The sequence below is a fragment of the Nylanderia fulva genome, unplaced genomic scaffold (assembly GCF_048542155.1).
Source record: "Nylanderia fulva isolate GAGA-0341 unplaced genomic scaffold, ASM4854215v1 Scaffold18, whole genome shotgun sequence".
NCBI classification, from domain to species: domain Eukaryota; kingdom Metazoa; phylum Arthropoda; class Insecta; order Hymenoptera; family Formicidae; genus Nylanderia; species Nylanderia fulva.
In genome coordinates this window covers 4,253,979-4,276,779 of record NW_028190055.1, presented here as the reverse complement: position 1 = coordinate 4,276,779, position 22,801 = coordinate 4,253,979, and the positions used below count along the sequence as shown (strand labels likewise).

The 22,801-nt window shown below is 34.0% G+C and overlaps 1 protein-coding gene across 2 annotated transcripts in view; it reads left to right on the top strand.

Moving 5' to 3' along the window:
- Positions 1–22,498, top strand: part of tow (target of wingless) — a 55,542-nt gene extending 33,044 nt beyond the window's left edge. For both annotated transcript variants that reach the window (XM_029308585.2, XM_029308584.2), the window contains 3 exons: positions 16,783–16,954; positions 18,354–18,411; positions 20,696–22,498. In XM_029308585.2, coding sequence (XP_029164418.1) covers positions 16,783–16,954; positions 18,354–18,411; positions 20,696–21,406 — 941 coding nt within the window. In that variant the 3' untranslated portion in view covers positions 21,407–22,498. The remainder of the gene's footprint in view (positions 1–16,782; positions 16,955–18,353; positions 18,412–20,695) is intronic.
- The last annotated feature ends 303 nt before the right edge of the window (positions 22,499–22,801 follow it).

Here is a 22,801-nt window from a genome sequence, read left to right as displayed (position 1 = left end):
GGTTACGGTAAATAACAGTTGCTAATTGCGACGAATGAGCGCATACATTATTATTTGACGCTTATTTAGCGTCGGCTGTTCGACAATGGCGTTTCCGTGTTATTGATGCTCGTGTGTATCAGCGGAGAATGAAATTTATTCAGATTTTAATAATGAAAAATGTAATTTTACACCCGCGAGAAAATCAAATTCCGATACGTCGAAGCGTACACGTTAATCCTGAATAGTTATTGATACATGAATAAATGCATGCATGCATGCATGCATGAATAATGCAACTTTTTTACAATAATTACTTTCAATTGTGATTAATCGCATTTATATGCTAATTTTCTCTCAGATAAAATCTGCTGGACATCGACGTGTGTGAAATCGTGTCTATTTAATTTGTAATTAATTACTTCTTGATTTCTTTTCATACAGATTACGACGCTCAGAAGACGGATTACGAAAATTGATTAAATCGCGATTGTAGACTCCAATGATTGATAAATTGCCGCGATTATATTTCGCTTTAAATGATATTAAAGTTTGATTAAAGTCAACCTTCGGCATCGTTTTACACGTGTCGAGTATTTAATCTTTGTCCACTATACATACCATTTTTTTCAAGTGCGTATTTGTCTTTTCGAGAGTATATTTATCTAGCGAAAAAATATCTTGATAATTCCATAATGTTTTACACATACATATATGTGTATAAATATATGTATATATACAGAGGGTGCTTCTAAAATTATGTCAGAGTTAAAATAAGAAAAAGTTCCTATATAAACCTTTTAGAAACCTTTTTTTCTTATTTTAACCCCTAGAAAACTTTTTCAATTCCTAGAATACCCCCTTAAAATCTTTGAAATAATTTTAGAAGCACCCTCTGTATATATACATATATTTATACATATATATGTATATGTGACTCCTAGAATAAGCCCTTAAAATCTCTGACACAGTTTTAGAAACACCCTGTACATTTGACATTTATGGCATACAAATATCGCAAAATAACAAAATCCTTTATTTTGCGCGTAAAAAAAAAAAATGTTGCAGAAAAGAGAGCTGCTAACCGAATGACGTGTGTACGTCAGAGGATTAAATGAAAATTCGTGTCGGACAAGATAATCCGCGCGCTCGCAAATTTGATCGAATGTGTGAATTCGGGCGAAAGTTCCCGGGACTTTGACTCGTTGTGCGATATACATATATATATATATATATATATATATGCGAACCGGTTGAGTAATCGTGCGTAAGTGTCAAGCGGCTATTATTAACGTAAGAGCGCGCGCGTGACTTCCGCGGGACGAAAACGTTCTCTCCGTATAATCGGGCCGTTTCATTAAATATAATAAGCCGTTTTTGCGGTTCTGAATCACTTACCTCACTCGCCTGCCTTCCACGGCATCCCGACGCAATTAGAGTAATCGCGCGTGTCTGCGCGTTTATATTTACGTGCGTTGACCGCATCAAGGTATATATACATATATTGCAAGACACACGTGCGCAATGACGCGGATGTAGTAATATCTAATAACGATGCATCGGAGCCTATCTCTTCTCATCTGTAAAAAAAGTGTAATATATTACATAAAAAATATATAAAATTACGTGAATAATAAATTAAAGAAAAATAAAAAGTAAAATTATACCGTAAATAATGAAAATGCACATACTGAAAAAAATTGTTATTATCGTGTAATTTTACACTTATTATTTATGTAATTTTATATACTTTTTTATAGTGTACGAGCGAAGGGAAGACACTTTCTCTGGCGAACTTTAACTCTTTCGCGTATCTGAAATTTAATTATTTCCAATATTGGTTGAGATAAAAATAACATTTGCTTGGTGCGTAACAAATTGATTTAAGTTAATTTGGGTTTTATATGCATTTCCGATATCCCTGCGCCCCGATCAAAAATAATTGGAAAGGTTGCAGATATAATTTACGTTATATGATTTATTGTAATAATTAATTCTGATCATTGCAAAAATTATTGTATAAAAAATGTTCAAAGATTAAAAGCGAGACTTGCCTATATTATAGCGCTTTTTTACACAAAATATTACCTCAAAAAGATATACACAAATACATGTAATAACGACGTTTTTTGCTTAAATAAATAGTAAAAAAAAAATTGATATCGTCAAAGACAGAGGGTATCAGATGTACACAAACTAAATTAATTGTGTAGGAAAAAATATATAAATATTATTCCGAGAAAGAGCAATATAAACTTTTCTAACTGAAAGTATAAACTGACAGGCGATCTACATACATATAATATTGATTCAGAAATTTTTTGAGATTGGATTCGCACGATTCTCAGCGAGGGAAATATAGAGAGAGATACTTCGGCGTCTCGCGATCGGTTTCAATCCACGATGCGTGACGTGCACACGCATCCGCATATGCATTTACACGCCTAGTGTACGAATGTGGTATTGAGTGCAGGTCGATCCCATGAAAATTATTACGCGCGACGCCCACATCCTCGTGAATAATGCACGTGCCGATGGCGCGCAGGGACCGGAAGCATCAAGCTTTCAACGGAAATACACGCTTGAACGTATAATGTTGCTCCCTGCTGCACGGGACGGGAATATATGTATGTATATATACATACGTTAACACTCCCGTATATTTATAGCTCGCGGTCTGGTTCACGTACCGCGGTCTGGTTGCGCGATCCGCGAACTCTCGTCCTTCAATCATTTTCCTATGTCGTCATCGCGCGACATAGGCCTTGAACCGAAGAAATGTTTCTAAGAATCTTAGAAATGCGTTCTGAGTTATTCGCTCATCCATAAACTTGTTTGCTCGCACCTGTTCTCAAACGTTTTACGCTGGGCGTTAAATTAACGAAGCTACTCCACTTCGTATATCAGCTGCGCTACCGTAGTTAAATTTCATCCTTAATTGTTCCCCCAATATATTTTTTTTAAGTCGCATTACACGCACTTATTTTGTTATACAATATCGTACCGATGATACTTTATGTTACTCTGGCGAAATTAATTTTTTTTGGTGTATTTATTAATCCTATCGTTTTAATTATAAATAATAGGAACGGCAAAGCGAGGTTTCTCAACGTTTTGCAGAAAAACAATGTATATTTCCCAACAGAGTTATAGCGTCTAATCTTTTTTTTTTTTTTTTTAATATTGATACGTATAATGAAAGGAAAAATATATATTCGTGCGATAACATTTTTTGTTGAGTAAAATTAAGATGATTGAATTAGAACGGTTATATAAAATTATTGAAGATGTACCTTCAATTTTTATGGAAAATAGAATTTTCATTAATCCCGATATTCTTTAGGAGCTTCTCGATGTAGAAAATCTATTACGCAAATTTTTTGTAACGGTGACATGTTTTTCTTCGTCACGTTATTAAGCTCGTCAAATGGTGCTATTATTATTGTGCACTATCTTCATTAACATAACATTCTATACTCTCATTTACATGACTTACAATGACGTCATTCGTGTCCATTATAAATAAGTTTACTGATTCAAGACACACACACACACACACACATACACGACATCATGTTCTAATAGAATATTCCTTGTTTAAATAAAATTAATAATGGATGCATTAATTTAACACGTGCAACTGTCGGCTTTAATAAAAATTATAAAAAATGCAAGTGAGAATATACATAGAAGATAAAACTTCCAATTTCAATATTTTATTTTTCAAGAACATTTCAAATTCTACTATAATATTTTGTTGTCCAGTTTTTTTTATTAAAATATCTAATAATTAATTATAGAGAATTTTTAGCATACATGTAAAGAATTCTCTAACAATTGTCATTAAAATTAAAATTGATAGTTTAGAGATACCTTTTAGAATAAATAAAAAATTTAGCGACAGTTTCCTTCCTTTTTAACAGCACTTTTTATGATTTCATACTCTTTTGTCCCCTTTGCCCTTCGGTACAAGGTAAACGAGCTTCTTGTTGGTTTTACAATTTCTTACTCCGTTCCGCATTATGATGCTTATTCCTGTAAATACCATCATTTATATTCTAGCCGCTCAAATATATATATATATATATATATATATCCTTCCTTCTTTAATTAATTATACTTTTCTCTACATACTTTTTTATACGTCGCACATGATCGTCTGCACTCTTATCGTTTTATATCATACTAACTTATGACTCTCGTTTTCCACGGTAATGATACTTCATAAAATATTTAAAAAGTTATATAAAATACTTAATTAATAATTTTTCGAATTTAAAATCAACATTTTAAATTTGTAGTTAAAGTTGCTACTATATTTCTGGAAAATGCGCTTTATGTCATGGATATTACCAATTCATTGCTTATAATAAATGATGGATACGTATCATATAAGGATATTTGATATATAATTTGTAATTATATTTGATTTATAATTTAATATATTTCATAATATTTCTTAATAAAATTTGCGAGACTTATTTTATCATTTTTGTGACTATATTGAAAGGGCAGTTTAAGCCGGAAAAAATTGTTATTAAACATCAGATTAAATAAGATTTTTTTGTTAATATTATACATATGAAGGACTGTGAAAATACTCGCAAAAGGCGCTATTTACTTGAATGCATGACGGAGTTCCTAATCCGAAAATGTACGAGTTTCTCCAGCATTGATACGTCCTGTCCAGCGACGTGTTTGCTCGATGTAACATGTGACGTTATTGCGAAGTTTACCGGCCATCTAACTTCTCTTAGTGTCTACACAACACACTTATTGATGTAGCGTCGAGAGCGAACAAATTGCGTCAAAGTTAATTACACCTTCCTCGTTACGTGCACATTAATCACGCACCAATGAGTCCTCGGTTCTTAGACTGCGCCCGGAGAGATGTCTTTCATGGTTACGTTATTAATTAATAACGTTCGGATAATAAAATACATCAACACGTTGACACGTGGTGGCATAATTAATTTGTTCTCATTTTCTTTTGTGACAAAAATATACGTGATTCTTTTTCTTCATTATTATATCCAAGTAGAAGGTATACGTAATTATATTTTCTTAATTACTTATTAAGTCCAGAGTGCTTTATCATATTTGGATTTCACTCTCTATTTTTTCTAATATTAAAAAAAATTCTAATTACCTCCCTTCAACATTTTGTTATATTTTTATCGTCGTCAAATAGTCTAATTATTTCTTCCACATGCATAATGTGATAATTTCTCGTTTAACCAAGAGTGATGAAATAATTTATTCCCAAGTCTAATATTCCAATTTGATGAAGAATAGAGTGATTGCTTTATCATGTAAACTCAGTTATTTTTTCTAATATTAAAAAAGTCAAAATTTTTAATTATCTCTTTTCATTCACATTTTGTTATATTTTTATCGTCTAATGGTCGAGTTATTTCTTCCACATACATAATGTGATAATTTCCCGTTTAACCAAGAGTGATGAAATAATTTATTCCCAAATCTAATATTCCAATTCGAGTGAGAATATCATTTCTGCTATCTATAATCTCGCTTACTATTCAATTCAGTTCGATATCTGAGCGGAATAGTATATATATAGTTGCAAAGATAGCGTAAAATTATGCCCCGATTGTTGCGGTTGACACGGTTACATGCAATTTATATGGTAATCGACGTCGATTCGCGACGCGTTAGTGTATTATTGCACTTGGTTATCTTACTCTGACATATAAAGAGAATTGTAGTCGAGTTTTCTAAAGGAAAACCGCTTTCGATGAACGAGAGAGAGAGAGGAAAAGAATTGATAAAACCGCGATGCCTGTCGTCCCATTTCGAGTCTTTCGCCACCGACCTAATTGGATGATGTCAACTTTGTGCGCATCATTCGCGGTTTTCAGCGCGATTATTAATTAATTTCCGGTACGAATGATCAATTATTCGACCGTGTTTGCGTGTAAATTTCTGATTTCGCCATCACTCGAAACGATTTCACGCCTCGATCCGTTGATAAACAGCGGCCCGAAGTTATGAATATGTGTATCCGTCATCGTTTTGCGATGAACGATAATTTTCTTGCCGAGCGCGCACGAAGATGCGACGATTTATATGTTAATGGAAAATTGCTACGAGATACATTGAAATCGTTCCTATGATCTGTCACGCGAACTTAAGCATCTATAATACACGTCATGCAATCTTTGCCGTGATATCGTGTGTTAAGAGTCTCTTTACATCGTAAAGCATGTATGTATTACAAGATATGTGACATAATAATTAAGAGAGAGCCACCTGGAATCTGTTAATGAGACGAGTGAATTAATTACATCCGCAGCTCTCATATCCGGTAATATATGTTATTGTTAAACATGATACTCCCGCATTTATGTGAAATATATCTTTATTCATATATTTAAATAAATTATTAGTATAATATTTAATATATACAAATATATAAATTATATATATATTTTATATGATAATTTTAGCTTATTTTATCTAAATATGAACATACGTGTTTATCACTAGTTATTATTAATCCATATAATTATTCTATCTATATAATTATTAATTTAATAAAAGGTAAGACTCTTCTCTCGACACTATTAATCACACATTGTGATTTAATAAATAATATTTGCCAGTACGGTCGAGAGAAGAGTCTTACCTTTTTTTAAATTCTGTCTGGCGATTCTCAAATATCTACGTTTTTATTAATTTAATAGTTGTTATTAATCAATGTAACGATATTTTTGAAAATTAATAATTAGTTGCAAAATTAATATCTACATTGCAATCGAATAATCCTATTATTCAGTTTAATCCCACTTCTTTCAAGCTTTTAATTCTAGATTTATTAAATTATCAAGAGAAAGATATTTAATATGCTGAATATATTATAATATAAAATGTTTAATAAATATGATTTTTTTAACGACGCTTATTGAAATATATTCAGATAAAAAAATATGATATAACTTTGGGTATGCATATACAAGGTGAAGAGACACATTCGCCGATAATCGGCCCAGTGTCGTCTGGTATTTATAGCGAACCATGTCTTTGATTCCGTTCTGCGGCGTCCGTCAATCGTAATTTTCGAGGTTACGGTATAATAAGAAGGTAAACGAGCAGAGCTTTACGTAAAACCTATAGACGCTAGTTCGCAGCCTTTTATATTTAATGTTCCCGAACATCCGGTTCATCGTGTCCAACCCGTTCTCACGCCCTGTCACCCACGCGAAGCAGTACTTCGTCGCGTGTCACCTCAATTAAGCGACTTGGAGCACACGAGAGTTCTGTATGTAAAGTTGCTACTACGTTTCTCTCTCTCTCTCTCTCTCTCTCTCTCTCTCTGTACTAGGTCTACATATACACGGATTGTTATTTTCTATTCTGTTTGGAATAAATGTGGATGCGCAGTTACATACGTGTCGGAGTGTGAAGTATTATTTTTAGAGAATCAATTATATAAAGAGAATTTTTCTCGAAAAATTTGAGATAGATCAATTTTTTTTAATTGATAATTTGTTGCAATTATATTTGCATTTGTATTACTTGTATAAATATTGCGATTATTTTTATTCTATATTTGGAATAAATGTGAATGTGCAGTTATGTGTTGGAGTGTGAATATTTTTCGCACTTGCTTTTTTTAACAGAGAATTAATTATGTAAAGAGAATTTTTATTTGTATTATTTATAAATTGTGCGACTATGAGATCTACATTCTATACAACTTATATAACGCAAGTACACAAATAATTTGGTGTAAAGCTATATATAAGTAAGTGTTAGAAGCAAGTGTTCTTTTGTGGAGACAGTATGACGTTTCTCTTCATATATAATGAACTCACGGTAAACTTTTCTCAATAACTAATATTAACATAATTTCATATCTCGCATGGATCAATAGGTGAACTTCAAGGATAAAAACGCGAATAAATAATATCCGAATAAAAACGCGAATGATAAATTTCGACGTTATAATTGTCGAAAAGTTGAGTGAAGTTTTAACTTTTGATTCCATCAGGTCGACCTGAAACATGACGTCCAACTATTCTTTTAATAAGTGCCTTAAAGCACTGATAATTTCTTCTGGTAATCAAATTTCACATCTTTCCACATTGTCGTTGATTAATGTTTCGCAGAAAGGATCATTAGTCGAGACCTTATCTCTCTCTTAGGCAAGCATGACAATAGCGCGGATTAGATTAACTGTGGATAAAACTCGGGTTTTACGTTGAAAACAAAAAATTGATTTACTTTGCTTTTGATCGAGCTTTTCATTTGTTTTATTAATCGTGTTACCGGTACAACTCGTGTACTCATATACTTCCTTTGGATTTATATTGTTAATCCGGCTCGCCCCGTAATTCCATTTTAACCCGCCGTTTTCACATAGAGGATAAACTTTCCTTGTTATCACGTTTCTCTTTACAAACTCGGGATATGATAGCACGAGATACAACTCGAAAGATAAATACAACACAATAAATGCCTCGTAAAGTAGGAATAAATCGTATATTTATTTGGAAAGAAAAAAGAAGAAAAAATATAGAAGAGAGAAAAGAGGAAAAATTATGACGAAAGTTTTATACAGATTATTAAGATTATAAAAAAGGGAACATTATATATATATTCTCTCTCGTATACAATTACTTTACGTTCTTTATGTTCCTTTATGGTTTTACGATATTGTTTTATATATTCATTTATATAGTATATCTTATATTTATCACGCACAACAATAATATAAAGAAAAAAAATATTAAAAATAATTAAATAGAAATCAATAAAATTATTTTTCTTAGCTAGCGAATTTTTTTGCGCTCTCGTCAAATGTCGGATTCAAGATAATCGCGAAGTGGTGAAACTTTCGGAGGACTTTCGCGAAATCTCAAAAAAAGAAATTTCACACTGTCATATGTTACATGTCATGTATTTATTATATTCACTCTTAACGAGCAACTTTTTGTTGATGTTTCGTGTTGCTTAAAAAAGTTGTTCATTGTTGTCGAAAGTTTGAAGCCACGTTCTCACTGGAGCAACAACGAGCAACTTTTTGTTGATGTTCCGTGTTTTTTAAACGAGTTGCTAGTTGTTGTAATATTTTGTTAATGTTCCGTGTTTTTTCAAAAAATTGAGGATATAGTTTTAGCTGCTCAACTTAGCAATGTCATCACGAATGCTATCCTCGACATACATTTAACATGCGCTTAATACGCACATATGACGTGCTCTCTCTCTTGAACGCCATTGTGACACTGTCTGTTTGTTATACACAATGATATGATAAGCCTTAGCCCACCTATATTGCACGTAATCGTTCGTGCTTATAAAACACTTACAATACGGCTGTATTGCGAAGAGCGATCTAGCTTCGCAAGGCTACACCGATTGTCTGATTAAGTGTGATTATTATTATGTGGACTATCACACGCATTTTGCTTTTTGCTATAACGATTCTTTCATGTATTTTATGACGCTTGATTATTTGGAGAAAAAAAATTGTAGCGCAACAAAATTTCGGGAGATTATTTTTGTATTTTAAATCCTTAAAAATCACATTTGAAGCACGCAAAGAGACAATTTTTTATTTACACTCCTTTATCCGAATCGTGTATTTTTTTTCTTTGTAACTATATGTTTTATCTCGTTGATATATTTTGTTAATAAAAAATCGAGTTTACATCTGTTAAAAAATTCATATTAAAATCTGATATTATTTGATAATTGATCGCGATTCCAAATCACTTGTATCTATTTTAACATTAATGCGTTGCATTCGTCATATACAAATGTTATAAATAAATACATGCCGAAAATTCTCGTAAAACTTGTGAGTGAGCTTGTTGGCACTATATCGAATGTTTAAGGAATTTACGAATTATTATCGCTCATGGTCGATGTACGTCGACCCTCGGCATTACGCCAGGTTCAAGATCGACTACAGCCAGCGTTAGAATTGAATGAAGCATAACATGACACATATCTCTGAAGCTTTTTAAAAGCTTTCTAAAAATCACAAATTATTGAAAGGCAAAAAATTACAACAGAAAATTAAACTTTCATATTTTTATTTAGCATGCTCGCGTTCGTTCGGAGTATTCCTCCAAATAAATTGAGAAATCAGTCAATGAATATAATTATGTTTCGTTGCCAGAAATAGAGCGAAAGCAGAACGTTTAAAAGAAAATTGAAATCTAATTAGCAAAATATTTCGTTCGTTGTTGGCATTTACATAAAGATTCAATTATCGCATTTCAGTTATCATACATAACAAAAATGCGCGCAGCAATTTGTCATTTCTACCTAAATATATAATACATATATATAATATATATATATATATAATTATATATTATATATATATATATCAGAAATCAAACAGATGTTGGCCAAATTATTTAGCGCGCTCCCTCATCGGAACCTCTTAAATATATATATATATATTTTTTTTTTTTTTTTTTAAGAGGCTCCGATGAGGGAGCGCGCTAAATAATTTGGCCAACATCTGTTGGATTTCTGAATTGATTGGCAAATTTGTGCGACGTGTTAAACTACCGGAGAGAGGCTTATATTGGAATTCTCGATTAAGAGCGTTCTGCATCCACTTTCGACCGATTCGTCGCGGCATTCGTACACTTGCCGGCCGTTAGCTCGTAAATAAAATCGTTCGCGGAAAATGAAAGCGCGTTCTAATTAAAGGGCGTTCGTCTCAATTTAACTTCCCCGGTCGCCGCCGTGCATTAAACACGCTCGGACGGACCAAGGTCGATCTGAAGAAAAATAACGTCTCGTACACTTCTCGTTTATTTTCGTTCTCGCATGTTTGCAATTGATGTGTTCCTTCTATCTCACGCGGTCTCGCGAGTGCAGCTTTGCAGTTTTCTCATCTCGTGCGAGATCCATCGAAATGTCGCGTGTGAGATTGTCGAAAATTTTTCGATATATATGTATATCTTTCCATATAGTTGTGTTTCGAGTGTTTGGAAAAATATTTGGACACTCTGTCAGAAATTGTGCAGTTCAATGTTGATTCGGTGAATCAACATCGACAGAGGGGCATGTTGGCAGATTTCTGACAATGCTATAAATATTTTCTTAAACACTTGAAACTGTCAATGAATAAAAATGAAATTATACTATTATTAGAATTTTTGTAAAAAATTTTTGCAAAATATCTCGAGCGAAGTTGATTGTTATATTAAGTAATTTAGATAGTCTTTAAATGGAAGATAAAATATTTAATGATATCAGTCTTTCTATATTAATTGAAATTGATTTGGATAATAGCAAAGAATTTTTTAGGAAAATATATACACATCGTTATCGCTTTATTAATACCTTCATGATATTTAATTCTTTGATAGTATATTATTTTGTTGAGAGAAATGTGAATTAATTTGTTAATAATTTAGCTAAAGCTCGAAAATTTTTATTACAAAGAAATTTAAAAATATATGATCGTTGAACAGTTAATCGCTTTTATTTTGCGATTGAAAAATTAAACCATCAGACTAACAATAAGATTGAAATATTCGTGAAAATAAAACGGGATGAATGAAATTGTGTTTCAATTCAACAAGATTTGCATATAATATAAATATTTGAATTAAATTCGTTTATGCATGATTATTATCACAATTTAAATATAGAAACATTTTTTTATACAAATGTAACTGGGTCCATTTTTTATCGCAATTATTATATTTTATATAAAATCTATTTTATTCGAATGTATATTATGTAATAACAATACATTAATAATTACTGTTTCACCATTTATTTTCTGACATTTTAAAACAACATTCTTTCGATCGATATGTTTCTCTTTTATTTTTTATAGAATTGTACATTTAAAATATTTTAAAAACGTTGCAGATATAATAAAAGATTTCGTATTAGCAACAAACTAATTATATATTCCATTATCTAATGCTCGCAGGCAGGGAAAGCGGTACTTTTTAATTAAACTATTCACCCACTCTCTCTTCATTGAAATTCCAGAAAGACGTATTTCCTTGCACGAATCGGTTTATTTACGACTGCGTTGCGAATACGCGAGATTCTCTCTTCCGGCATCGCCGCATCCACGGTTATACGTTATCAACTGATACGCGAAACGCAATATAACCCCGTGGGTGCGAGTGTATCGTTAAAAATATCTCCGTTCCGTCGCGCGATGCAACGACGTGGTTGTTGCATTACGTTACTTTGACACACGCATCTGTTACGTCGCGCTGCATTTTATGATATCTATACATACGGGGTGTCTTCGAAGTCTGTTGGTAAATTTTCATCGAAAATCGGTGAAAATTAATCTAATTTTTTTAGCACACAAACTACATTTACGTTTCTTCACTATAAAATATGATAGACTCTTATTCTTTCGATTAAAAATGTTAATTAATTTAACAGTATATCGCGCAATCTCAGATGTGTACGATCGAGAAAAGATGTTAATTATCAGAAAAGATTTAATTAATCATGTTCGATGAAATTTTTCGCTAACGAGCGACTTTCTCGTCATGTAAGAACACTTCGTATATATACGGTGGTTTTTATTTTAGAGGACAGTTCTTTTATTTCAAGTAGTTATCTTTTCGATTTTTCCAAAATTCAATTTGTTCTTTATTTTGTATTCAACGTTTTAATGTTTAATGTCGTAATATTAATTTGAGAATTTGTACGAAAACAACGGAATTTCTTGTCCGGAATCTAAGAAATCAAGGATTTGTTTCAACATAGTCGAATCAATTTCAAACTATAACAGTACATACACGGAAAGAATACTCTCTTAGAATTTACATTAAAAATCGTTGGTAATCGTAGAACCATGGTAATCGTAGAACAATATGACGTTGGAAGAATTTCATGAGTTTCTCTGTGATTGATATTTACCACAATAAAAAATATTAATATGTACATAATAAAATTAATCGCACATATTAGATATCTTATTGTGATAGATATTAATATTAATCAGAAAAATTCTTATAAAATTCTAATACCATATTGTCCCACGATTACCATGATTTTCAAGGTAAATTTTAAGAGAAAGTTCTCTCTGTGTAGACTTCTGATAGTCGCAGAATTATTTTCTTTTGCTCGTCAGTCTCCGCTTTGACCGCAAATTAATTTAGAAACATATTGAAACAAAGTCCTAAAATTTTCAGATTTGTTCTTTATTTCTTCTCAAAAAACCTGGACACCGGACGTATATATGAGACTACCACAACGAGGCGTGGATTTCGCCCTGTGTGGGATAATCGTAATTCGAGATGACAGCTATCTCGTGTCCTTGCTTTTATTATTGCACCTAAACGACTTCGCGCGCACGTGGGTCTCTCTAGACGACACATCTTGTCATTCGCGCGCGCCTTCCGAACAGAGAGAGAGAGAGAGAGTTATTTGTGTTTCATTGTGATGCGAGTTCATTCTCCTTTTGCCGTGGCTTCGCGTGCCAATGAATGGAGGACTGCTACTTGCGTGCGGCGGCGATATATCGCGCCGGAGTGTCATCGTCGTAAAGAGAGATCGTTATCGGGGATCGAGTTCGCTCGACATTCTAGAGTTACGTGGCGGATAAGCGCCGCGACTTTAATCTTATCGTATATTCGTTTTATTTACAATATATTATTTCTCGATTAAAGATTTGGCTATATTTCAACGTTGCATACATCTTTGTGACGTTAGCCCCCCAATTTTATTAAGTAGCAAAAAATAAGTAAAGTTCTCTGAGTGCTCTCCGAAGAGTTTGAGTTCTTAGTCAATTTAAGAAAGAGTTCTGTTATTTAAAGCAACAAAAATACGATTTGAAAAATCGGGGGACTAATTTCACGACGCCCTCCATTCTATGAAAACTTAATTTTTTTGTAGAGTTCTGAGAGGATTTCAAATAGTTTTAGAGTTCTAGATAAGTTTCACAAATAGTTCTGTTTAAAAATTAAATTTTTCATAGAATGGGAGGGATCGTGAAGTTAGCCCCTCGATTATTCAAAAGGTATTTTTGTTACTTTAAATAACAGAACTCTTTCTTAAATTGATTAAGAACTCTTCGGGGACACTCATTGTCAGAACTCTACTTATTTTTTTCAATTTAAAAGAATGGGGGTCAACTTGACAGAAGAGTTGCATATAGGATTGTAAATTGTACGACGAAATTTTTTATTATTACATGTTGCAAAATAAATAATTACTCGATCCTGAGCCATCAATCGTAATTAGCGATAGCGCTCTTTGTAGGAGTATTAAATTCATTGGTCGAGAGAACAATGCACTCTCCCAATTACGCTGTATTTTCCACAGAAATTAAGTGCGTTTCAATATAGGAGACAATGTGGGCGTCTCGATTATCGTGGTTCGCGATAGCATTTTTCGCGTCGCTTCGAGTTAAAGCACGCTCTAATTCGATTTGCAACAAAAGGTTGCAACATGCGCGCGCGCGTGTGCACATATAAATTACAGAATAATTTCTTTAGTCGAGACCGGAGACTTAACCAGGATATGCTGACCAGTCGGCAGCTGTTAAAAAACTTTTTAAATTTGCTCCAGCGCATGAAATCGCTCGCAGATCGCGCGAGCGAAAGTATATATTGTCTCCCACGCATACGATCACCAAAGTATATGATTATGCGATATCTTTATCCGCGAGATAAAAATGACAAAATAACTGCCTCGTCCTGCGCAATAGATTTAATTTGGCGAACGATAAAAGACGCGTGATGCATTTTAGTTTCAGAATAGCATTTAAAAATGACAGCGAGAGTTTCATATTTTAATATAATATAAATATAAATAATATTATATATATATAGTATATTGTATATAATTTCAAATATATATTTATAATATATACTCAGAACATTTTATATTTAATATATTATATATTTTTATGTATTTTCATATTTTATAATATAATGTAATAAATTTCATTATATAATTAATTACATAATAATTAATTTATCACATTATACGATGTAATATATTAATTAATATATTACATAATATATTTTATAATATAATATTATTATATATAAAATATGAAACTCTCTCGCTGTGTGTCATTTTTAAATGATATGCATATATGTATATAATATTATACTTAAAAAAATATGATCTATAATATAACTTTGGTAATTATATATAACTTGATATATAACTTCAGCGCAGAATAATTAAATTGCGGTTTGAAATTAATTAACGTTCGCGGAGACGAGAATTGATATGCATATATCTTTCTCGTTTCAACTGAGAATAGTTTTGGCGCACACTTGGCTAGTATCTCTGACTTGCAATTTTTAATCAATTGGCCGAGTGCCACAGGTGATCCAGGCCTCTTCACTTTATGTCTGGCCCGCGGCCATATACCTGTGCCGAATCCCGACTCGTGTGTATGTGTGTGTGTGTGTGTGTGTGTGTCTCTCTTCCTCGTTTCAAATAAAATATTGAATTTCGTATGTCAGACACCTGTGGCACCTCGGCACGCTCCCGATCGCGCATTTCGCATCTTTCACCCGTCCATCTATACGCCAATCCGCGTAACTGATTTTAATTCTAGACTGGCGATGATACAATTATCCTCGTCGCTCCAGATGCTTCGCGCTTATCCCCCTATTTCAGGAACGCAGTCGATTCGATCGCTCGAAAATTGTACGCTCGTGTTACTCTATTTCCAACACGCGCGCCGGCGCAATTTATTTTTAGTTAACTCCCTAAACCGCGGTTCGTTCTCTCGCTAAGCTAAACGACAGGTCTATTTCGGTTTGCGATGCTATATACTCTCGCACTTGCTGATGAACGACGGTGGTGGCTGGCTGACGGGATCCTTTTAAGTGTCAAGCTGCTCGTTTGTCGCCGATCGAACGTGTTTATGAGATCGTGTACGGCTGAACTTTGCCTCCGTTCCTTCATTCTTCTTCCTCTTACATGTTTTTTTTTTATTCACGCGTTTTTTTTACTCAGCGAAATATTTTTCACACCGATAACGTACATAGTAATGCGAGAGGAAGCTAAGAATAAGGCTTGTGATTACGCGAGAAATTCAACGGTAATTTTGTAATAGGAGATTACGAAAACACACGATCCTTATCACACGGAGAATGACTTACTTGAGACTGTTAGCAAAAAATAAAATGTATTTATATTTTCATATTTTAATATAATATATATTTTTATATTTTCATATTTTAATATATATTATATTAAAATATTATATATTATATTAAATATAAAAACTTTCTATCATTTTTAAATATTATATATATATATATATACATATATAATATTCTCGAATCAGAAAATATATCCCTATATACACCCCAAAGCATCCCCAATTTTCAATTGCCTGTAAGAGAAAAGTATGAAAACAAGAGTTCGTAATAATAAATTGTTGTTTAATGATATGTACGCCGGTTTTTACACACGTATCATTATACAGACGGCCGTAATCTCTCGCTGTTTACTCGCGCCTTAATAAAAGAATTGGCGACCTCCTTGAGAATTGCTCGCGTGACAAAGCGCCGTACAATAATGTGTCGCGTTAAGGTCCATAATTTTTCCAACGTTATGTCACATTTTACCGTCGTCGCGATCTACGCGATAAAAATATGTCGGGCGAAATTGCTCGGCTGGATGTTGTTGAACGTGTAAGGACCGAACGAAGGACTTGTCGCGAGACTCGGAAGGACATTATATATCCAAGTGCGGAGATATTTACGGTCCTTAATCTCTCGGATATGATGGTAATCTTAAATAGCGTGTTTTCCTTTTCGTCTCGCCGTCTCTCTGACATTTTTTTTTCCCCTTCGTGTTTTACAGGTAACGCGTCGTCTGTGGAGCAGAAGAACGGAAATGGCAACGTCAAGGGCAACAAGACGAACAACAACGGTGTCGAGGTGAACAGAAACGAAGACCAAAATGGCGTTGATGCCAAGGGACAAGCAAAGAAGAAACCAACCGCACCTGGGGGCGGACCTCTGTTACAACAGGCGTAAGGATAATTAAAGGATAACCTTTGGGGGTTACATTTAACGTAAAATCGAGAAACTCGAAGATATATACGTCGGAAGACGTAGTAGATCTCTCTCGGTTCTTTTTCCTTGATTAATTGTTTCGAGAAAATTGTTTTTTATATTTACACGGAGAGAATTTTTTCTTAGAATTTAATTTTCTCTGAAAATCATGATAATCGTGAAATAATATGAAAGCATTTATTTAAGAGTTTTTCGAATTAATATTTACAGCACAATAAAAATATTAATATCTACCGATAAAATATCAAATATGTTCGATTAATTTCATTATGTACATATTAATATTTTTTACTGTGGTAAATATTAATCAGAGAAACTCATAAAATTCTTGATTACCATAATTTTCAGGATAAATCTAAGAGAAAATTATCTCCCTAAAAATAATATATTAAGATTTGTTTTTATTGGAGTTTATACGATTTGACTCTCTCTTGGCAAAAAGTATTAATAGAATTTATATTTTGATTTGTGCACCAAGTGGGACGCGATATTGAGAGCTTCGTGTGGAATAGCACTTAATTCAGATGAATTGACATTAGTGTACACCGAAGTTTATGCCATTCACTATAATTAATAGAACTGTACAAACATTTGCTGCACAAACTTGCATAGAAACTTGCGTAACTAGATATTTGCACGCGGAAAGCTTATTTTGAGAGTGCGCGTGCGTAATTCGAGTTTCGAAAGCTTTGTCAAAAGAGCATTACAGTATTAATATATACATATATATTCTTCTTTCAACTTTTTGCAATGCAAAGTCTTCGTTAGAAACTGCTAGAAATATATAACCGTCTACTAAAGTATAGTTGTTACGTAATATTAGTTTATATATATATATATATATATATATATATATATATATATATATATATATAGTGACAGTTGTCAAAACAACATGCATCAAAAGTTATATATGTTGATATTCTAAACTGACGTTTTTCCTGCAAAAAGCTTGAGCAATCGCGTTAATTATTGCAGTTTAGCTTTCACGCCAAGCGTATACGTAATGAGTAATTTATTAAAAGAATTACAGGAACCCAGTGAATCCTAAACTAGTATACTCTTTAACATTGTGTAAAATTTTTATCCGAGCAAATAGATGCATAATTGGTTTTTGTTAAAATTAAACATTGCAAAAGACATCGAAACATAGAATAAAAAAATAAGCATTCTTTAATCTTGAAAAAAAGTGTTTCATTCTTAGTTTTTTCCTGTAACCTCTTCATATAAAATTTACTTCTGACACGTATTCGCGATAACTAGCCTCTATGTATAGCTTATTATTGACGAGATTATACTTGTTGGAAATAATTTATCGCACGTGATTGACCTTCCTGCGTATCATGAATTTTTCAGAGAGATATCCACCAGCCAGCTAGATTTCTTCAAGATGCTCGATGAGAAAATTGAGAACGTAAGTCGCGATATTTTACCTTAATCAGTCATCTATCCGGAAAGAAATGGTTTCTATTTATGGGAACGCTGGTAATTTCCTGTTTCCTTCTTCAATCTCTTCTTTCGAAGAACAATACAAGCCGATTTTGCAGAAAATCTAGAGATTATTATCTCCACGATATTATATACGTCTCGTATAGAAGAACACATCCGTTGCTACTTTTTTATTTCCGTATCGTTATTCAATAAAAAATGCTAAATATAAAATATATTAGATATACCCGCGCGTATAATTCATATAATTATAACAATACCGAGAATATCGAGAAATTTTAAGCTCGACATTTTGAAAAAATGCGATGCTAATTGAATTGAACAAAATTGTGCTTCTATTCAATAATTTATTACATAATTTAATTTATTTCAACTGCAAATATGGAATCGATAAGCGCGAAAACATTAAACAATCGTCGCGTTAAAATAAATTATTCATCGTACTCGGTTATTCAGAACTTTGAAAATTTGCTGAAGCGTGCTTCAATTAGGCCTGACTATTTGCAAAAAAATATGCTAATTTCGTGAAAAAAAATGTCGCATCAATACCTACATTTATTTGAATTGACACAATTAATGTAGCGTATGACCTCGAATATCTATACTCGACTTTGCGCAATTGATCGTGAATATTTCTTTTTCTTGAAATCTTTATTGTTTTTTTATTGATTGTTTTGCGCTTCTCGCGTCTATTTTTGTTCGAGATTCACACACATCGGGTATAGATTACTGTCTTCTTTGTCGCTTTTGTGCAAAGAATCTTTTATAAGCCACGCCGGATCGATGAGCTTTTCACTCGAGCTCTTTTTTCATCGCGAAAACAATTTGCAATAAACTAGCCGAATAAGCCGGAAGTTTTTAATCAAAAAAGTCGTACCGAAGATATACGTGTATCGAGAAAGAGAGAGATTTAAAGCGCAGCCGGAGAACGGATAGGAAGTTCCGCGTAATTATTAGCACGGATATCTTTTCGGCGCAGCGTTGACGTGATGCACGTGATGGAAGTTTAATCGGGAGCACTCGATCGTGAATTAGCGCTCGCTAAAATTATACACGTAGTTGATGAAAAAAGTTGAGCCACTATTCATCGCGAGCCTTTCATCCTTTTCGAAGAAGTTTAATTAGAGACTGTATAAGCAATATATATGTATGCTTCTTAGACTCTTCGTGCGCACTTCGGCCTATTTTCTTCCTCGGCAAATACTAAAATATACCGTCAATCATCTGGTAAAACGTCAATTCTCCCTCTTTGATTCCCAATCTTTCTCCTTCTCTACAAGCTCTTTGTCCAATTTCACACGGAGGGAATTTTCTCTTAGAATTTAGCCTGAAAATCATGGTAATTGTGTGGAACAATAGAGTTAGTTAATATATGTATGATTGGAGAATAATAAATATATTAGAGAATAATAAATATATTATTCTCTCTAATAATTAATATATTAATTAGAGAAACTCTTATAAAACTCTTCCCCAATACCATACATTATCCGATTATCATGATTTTCAGGGTTTTTAAGAGAAAATTCTCTCTGTGTACATATCTGTTTATCACATAAAATATATAATAAAACTTCAATAATTTTAAAATATATTAAAATGTTAAAAACATTTGAATTCTTTGAATGTTTTAAATAGAATATATGCAAAAAAGAGATACATATAAAATATTTCATACATATCAATTTTAAAATGCAGCATGGTAATTTTCGGCATGCCAAGCACGAAAAAATTTATACGCGGAGAATTTTCTCTTAGAATTTACCCTAAAAATCATGATAATCGAACAATATTGGAAGAATTTTATAAGAGTTTCTTTCTGATTAATATTTACCACAACCTAATCGCAATAAAAATATTAATATCTGCCATAATAAGATAATATAAAATATGATTCATTTTAAAATCGATTAATTTTACTATATACATATATTAATATTTTTTATTATGATAAATCAGAGAAATTCTTATAAAATTCTTTCAATACTATATTGTTCCACGATTACTACAATTTTCAGGGTAAATTCTAAAAGAAAATTCTCTCTATGTACCAAAAATATATTAAAAACATTACAATTTTTTAAATATTTTAAATAGAATAGATGCAAAAAAGGTGATAAACAAAATATTTTATACATATAAATTTGAAAACGAAACATGGTAATTTTCGGCTTATCGCCAAGCATGATAAAATTTGTAGTGAAAATTTGACGGTAAAAAATCTAACGAGAAAAATTCTCTCCTTGCAGGGTCCGGATTACGACGAGAGCCTCGACACGGTGAATCGAGCGGAGCGAGTGTCCAATCTGCTTCGGCGCTGGGAGCTGGCCAGCGTGACCTGGTCCAGCGTCTCCGAGCTGGACGGTACGTCTTTACCGTCTAACCAGAAGAGTCGGGCGTCCGCGCTGAACAGTCCCCGGCAGAGTCTGAGCGCCAAGGACCGCGAGGGCATGAGGAACATCGTGGGCGGTAGACCGGAAAGCGCTCCGATCTTCGTGCGTAACGCGAATCGGGTGGACGGTCTGCAGGACATGGGTCACTTCTGTCCGTCGCCGAATATGCCGCGACACGTCCTGGAATCCATCACCCAGAGCCCGACGCAGAGCGTGAAGACGGCGACACCGCCTGGATGCTCGTCGCCGATCGGCTCGCGATACGTTCAGGATGCCTACGGTAAGGAGTGCTCGGTCGTGAGCGAGCAGCAGCAGCAGTCGAAGAAGCTCCACTACGTCGGGCAGAACCCGGTGAATGGGGAGTACGTGACGCAACAGGCGCTCTATCGCGAGCAGTATCTGCAACAGACCGGTATAATCGCCGTGCCCCAATACTCGGCCGGCTCGGCCGGCGGAAACGTCCTCAGGAACAATCCGTACGTTCAGCACTTTCAGATCGCCGCGAATTCCCAACACTTTGCCGCGCCCGCGAGAAGACGGGGCTTCAACGCCGCGCAGATGACGTGACCGGGATGGGAGCAGCGATCGGCGAGATAAGAAAGACTGAGCTCTGCGGCTGAGAGTCGAGAGACGGGGACCCCGGACGTCCGTGAGGACGTCCTTGAAGAGAGACGAAGAGACGCTTCCTCCGAGTGGTGACTGATGGAAGAAGAAGAAGTGGGAAAGAGGATGAAGAAGGAAAGACTAAGAACTGAGGATAATGAGAGAATGCGAGTCGTACTATTCTGTGTTCCTTAAAGCTTTTCGCGCTTTGAATCTTTTTCTCGGTAACGATTTCTACGAGGACTCTCCCAGGAAGCATCGATGGCTGGCCTACGTCATCCGAGCGGAGTATCATCCGAGAAAGAGGAAGAACGAGAGGGAATAAAAGTGCTGTTTCGCGCGCAGCAGATGAAATTATTCTTCGCTACAAGTGCCAAAATCTTACACGCGAGCCGAATGTGCGGAATGTGTAAACGAAAGGGGCCTCCTACGAAATAGTACTTTGTTCTTCTCTCGTGATACGCGAGGACTCAGAATGTGCGTATATTATGCATACGCGATACATCTTATTCGTCTGTTCCGTTTCTGATTTCCTCTTTTTCTAACCGGTAGCGTCTCCACATACTCACGTGATTATTTCACGGGTGGAAGACACGCGACCAGCGTTTTTGTATAATACATGTATACTATACACGACGAGAGTATATATATGTATATGCGAATGTATGTGAGTATGTATGTAAGAATGCATGTGAGTGTATAAAGGTACATAAATGCATCTAAAAAAAAGAAATGAACAACAAAAGAGGATGTCGAAATTAAAAGATTCTTATAATTATACGCTGTGTATAGATTCGCTGTACGTATATTGTATGGATACGTTTAACTTAATGTGATGACTGTATATTTATATGTTGACCATGTTTAAAGTTAACTATATACAATATAGTTGATGATGAGAGTTTTATATTTCATGTTACGCGCTCTATATACACATATGGGATATATACACATAATCAAAACTCGCTGCATCACTCTCGAACTGTCGATCTTATACTTTTTTTGTTCTGTCGAACAATCCTCCTTTTTTACAAATAAATTCACAATTTCTCCCTATACGTGCGTTACACAATATTGCGGTCTCTTTCATGTTTATTGCCAGGCTTTGCAGGTGAATAACTCAAACGGCTGGAAAGGAAGTTGCAACTCCGTCGTCGCAAATTCGTCGCAATCCGAGTGTACAACACACGTGATTGTTCAACAAACTTCGCAGTTAGATTATTACCTATATATCTAGCTACTGCCAGCGCTGACGATGTAATTAATAACAGTATGTTGCAACCGTGCGTGAAAGATGCAAGATTTATAACGATTGCAATTGTCACAGCTACAATTTATCGCTCTTTGCATTGAGCGTGT